This window comes from Teleopsis dalmanni, chromosome 2 (assembly GCF_002237135.1).
Source record: "Teleopsis dalmanni isolate 2A chromosome 2, ASM223713v2, whole genome shotgun sequence".
In the NCBI taxonomy this organism is placed as follows: Eukaryota; Metazoa; Arthropoda; class Insecta; order Diptera; family Diopsidae; genus Teleopsis; species Teleopsis dalmanni.
The window spans coordinates 232,885,151-232,888,199 of record NC_051847.1 but is presented as its reverse complement, the minus strand read 5'-3'; the positions used below and the strand labels follow the sequence as shown (position 1 = coordinate 232,888,199).

Here is a 3,049-nt window from a genome sequence, read left to right as displayed (position 1 = left end):
TTGGAATAGATTGGTCAAGTAGCCCTTGACCTTGGTGCTGACGCGGTAACGGTCCACTCACTATGTACCTGAACCAAAAAGTTTTCATAGATCAACCTTCGACCGTAGCTGATAGGGACAGGGATCGAAATATGGGTATCTGTGGAATAGGCCAATTTAATCGTAGTGCAGGGGAATTTTTTTTAAAAGTTAAACTTTTAACAAAAGTTTTTCTAAATATAATGTGTTGCAAAATGAAGTTCCTCATGCAGTCAATCCAAAGATATATATAACAATTACATATTTAACAGAATTTAAAGTGTGTCAATCAAACATCATATCTACAAGAAACAGTATTAAAGATGTTTTGAGTTTTCTCAAAAGTGGTAGAGCAAAAGTGCATTGTTAGTAGTCTTTCATAGAAATTTTAGCACGTAAAGATTTTGTCCAAGAATAGAAGCCATAAAAAAAGCTAGAGACATAATTTACTGGGATTAATTTCTGCTAAAGAGATTTATTGCAAGTATTCTTAAACAAAATCGACTGTGTCGATTAAAATATTCTGTCTATAATTTGAAGCAATAAAAATTTTATAAATTTTCTCAAAAGATACTATGCATATTATGATATTTGAAGCACTTTTCACAAAAGGCTGCTAATAGCAGTCTTTGCATTAAAAGTCCATTATGCCAATTAGAATGTTATGAGTAGAAGCAATAACAAAAGAATACACTCGCTTAAGAAAGTAAATATTTTCACAAAATAGTCTTGACTAATGAATTTAACTTAATTTAGAATTTAATTTTAAATGTTTATATTAGAAATTCATGCTTCGGTTTAAAGTAAACCTAATTAATTATATTTACAAATAGTTATAATATCAATATGTCTTTAAGAAGAAGTAATCTTTTCGAATAAGTGATTCTCGTGAAATATGCTCTCTATCTCGTACTTTCTATATGGTCATGTATTAAATTGTTTAACTGTATTTCTAATTACTTTACCTCTAATTTTGATTCTCAAATGATGCGAAAATGTGATTGAACATAATTGTATTTGCCACGGCAGTGCTATTTGAAGTATTGAATAATATCATCAATGGTCCGAGTTATGTCCGCGCAATATCAATTGAAATGTGTAATTAAATCATTATAGTCCGCTTCATTTCCAAACTACCTCCGAACTTACTCTTGCCACAAAACGGAATTCAATAATTGGATAGTGCATCAGAGGAATTCGTAATGAAAAATTCTTCGGATGTGATTATTTCATTTCGTAATGGAATTCCATTAAGGAAAAAAGATTTCAATTCAGGCAGAGGAAAAATTCATTAAATGAGGATTCAAATGCGTGATTATTTAATTCAGTATGTATAGAATAAATAAATACTTTTTGTGTTTAGATTTTATTCTATATAATTTTAATATGATATCATTTACTACACAGTAAATGAAGTCAAAATATATCATACGTATATGATGTAGAAATTTTATTAACAAATTTTAAATACTACTAAATTTATTATTTTCACCTAAGATTTTGTTAAAATCATATGTATTCTTCATGCTCATGGCTTTGAAGTTTATTTGTTATTTATTGAAATAATCAAAATTTCCATTATTTTATTAACTTCACAATCTGAAATAGAGATTAAATCCAAATTATTGCAATATAATGCACTTATTTGCATTATTATTATTTGTTTCTAAGAGGATTAAATTATTTGCAATTTATTGTACTTTAGTCATTTAAATTTGGCATTTAATCAAAAACTCACACTAAGTACTCATATGCAGTCACTTCATCACACTTTTGACAAGTATTAACAAATATAATGGAGAGCAGATAAAGTCATTGGGAACAGATTTTAAATCGATTTACGCATCATCACATCACGTATACGCAACGTTGCACCACAAGTTATTGCATGCAAGCATTTGCAAACATGTAAACATGCAATCTGCTTTACTATAGTGCAAAGTTTGAAACATATTCTAAAAGGTTATTTTGTTATTAATCAAAACAATTTGTTCCATATCACCAGTTGAAATTCAATAAATTCATAAACGAGTAGAAATTTGGTATTTTGTGAAAAGCGCTCCGTAAAAGCACTTAAATTTTGTGCTAAGCAATATTTAATGTGTTATTTGCAATTAAATTTATTTCATATGCTTGGATGTAGCAAACGTTTGTGTTAAAATTACACAAATTTTATTACAATAAATGAATAAATTTCATAGAGTGAATATTGTAGTTCTACATTTTATGAATATTTGTGTGCTAGTTTACAGATGATTTACGATAGAGTTTCAAATAGTTGTAGTTTAAAACAAAATATTTAGATAAAGTCTTTAATTTAGGTGTCGAAAAATAAATTTTTTTGCATTCTTTATGTATTTATATTATTTAAATATTTTTCATATATTTATTTAACATATTTTTAATTCTGTTTCAAATTAATTAAACCTATAATTATTCTCTAATACCGCTTTGCGTTAAACAATTTTGTTTGTATTCTTTATATATTTATATTATTTACACATTTTTATTTTACATGTCCTATATTATATATATAAATTAATTAAATGTCATAATTAAGTACTAATGTCGCCAAAGTAATTAATAATATGTTTCATTATAAAAAAGTAAAATATTGGTCGTGTTGTTTGCAGAAAATTTTCAATTATTATTTATAGTTCTATATAATAATTGTATGGAAATTTTATAGTTTACATAATTTAAAGTAAAAATATCTATATAATATATCAATTAAATATTCGAATACATAAATTGCAGATATATAATACATAGTAATAAATAGCAAATGCTTATTAACATAAACATAACACAACATACTTCTTCAATTTAAATAAATTTATTCAAAATTTCAATAAAATTAAGCATTAAAATTCCTGTTTTTCTCTTTTTATTTCTATTCGAACCCTTCTAGCTTTTAAATAGTTTCTTTTTGTCATAAGACGCATCAGATTAGATTAGATTAGATTAGATTAGATTAGATTAGATTAGATTAGATTAGATTAGATTAGATTAGATTAGATTAGATTAGATT

General features: G+C 25.6%; 1 protein-coding gene across 1 annotated transcript in view; it reads right to left on the bottom strand.

Annotated features, from left to right (window-relative positions):
* Positions 1 to 1,846: 1,846 nt before the first annotated feature.
* The window catches only part of LOC119676962, a 3,067-nt gene continuing 1,864 nt past the window's right edge, over positions 1,847 to 3,049 (bottom strand). The window contains exon 4 of the mRNA XM_038088229.1: positions 1,847 to 1,947. Coding sequence (XP_037944157.1) covers positions 1,847 to 1,947 — 101 coding nt within the window. The remainder of the gene's footprint in view (positions 1,948 to 3,049) is intronic.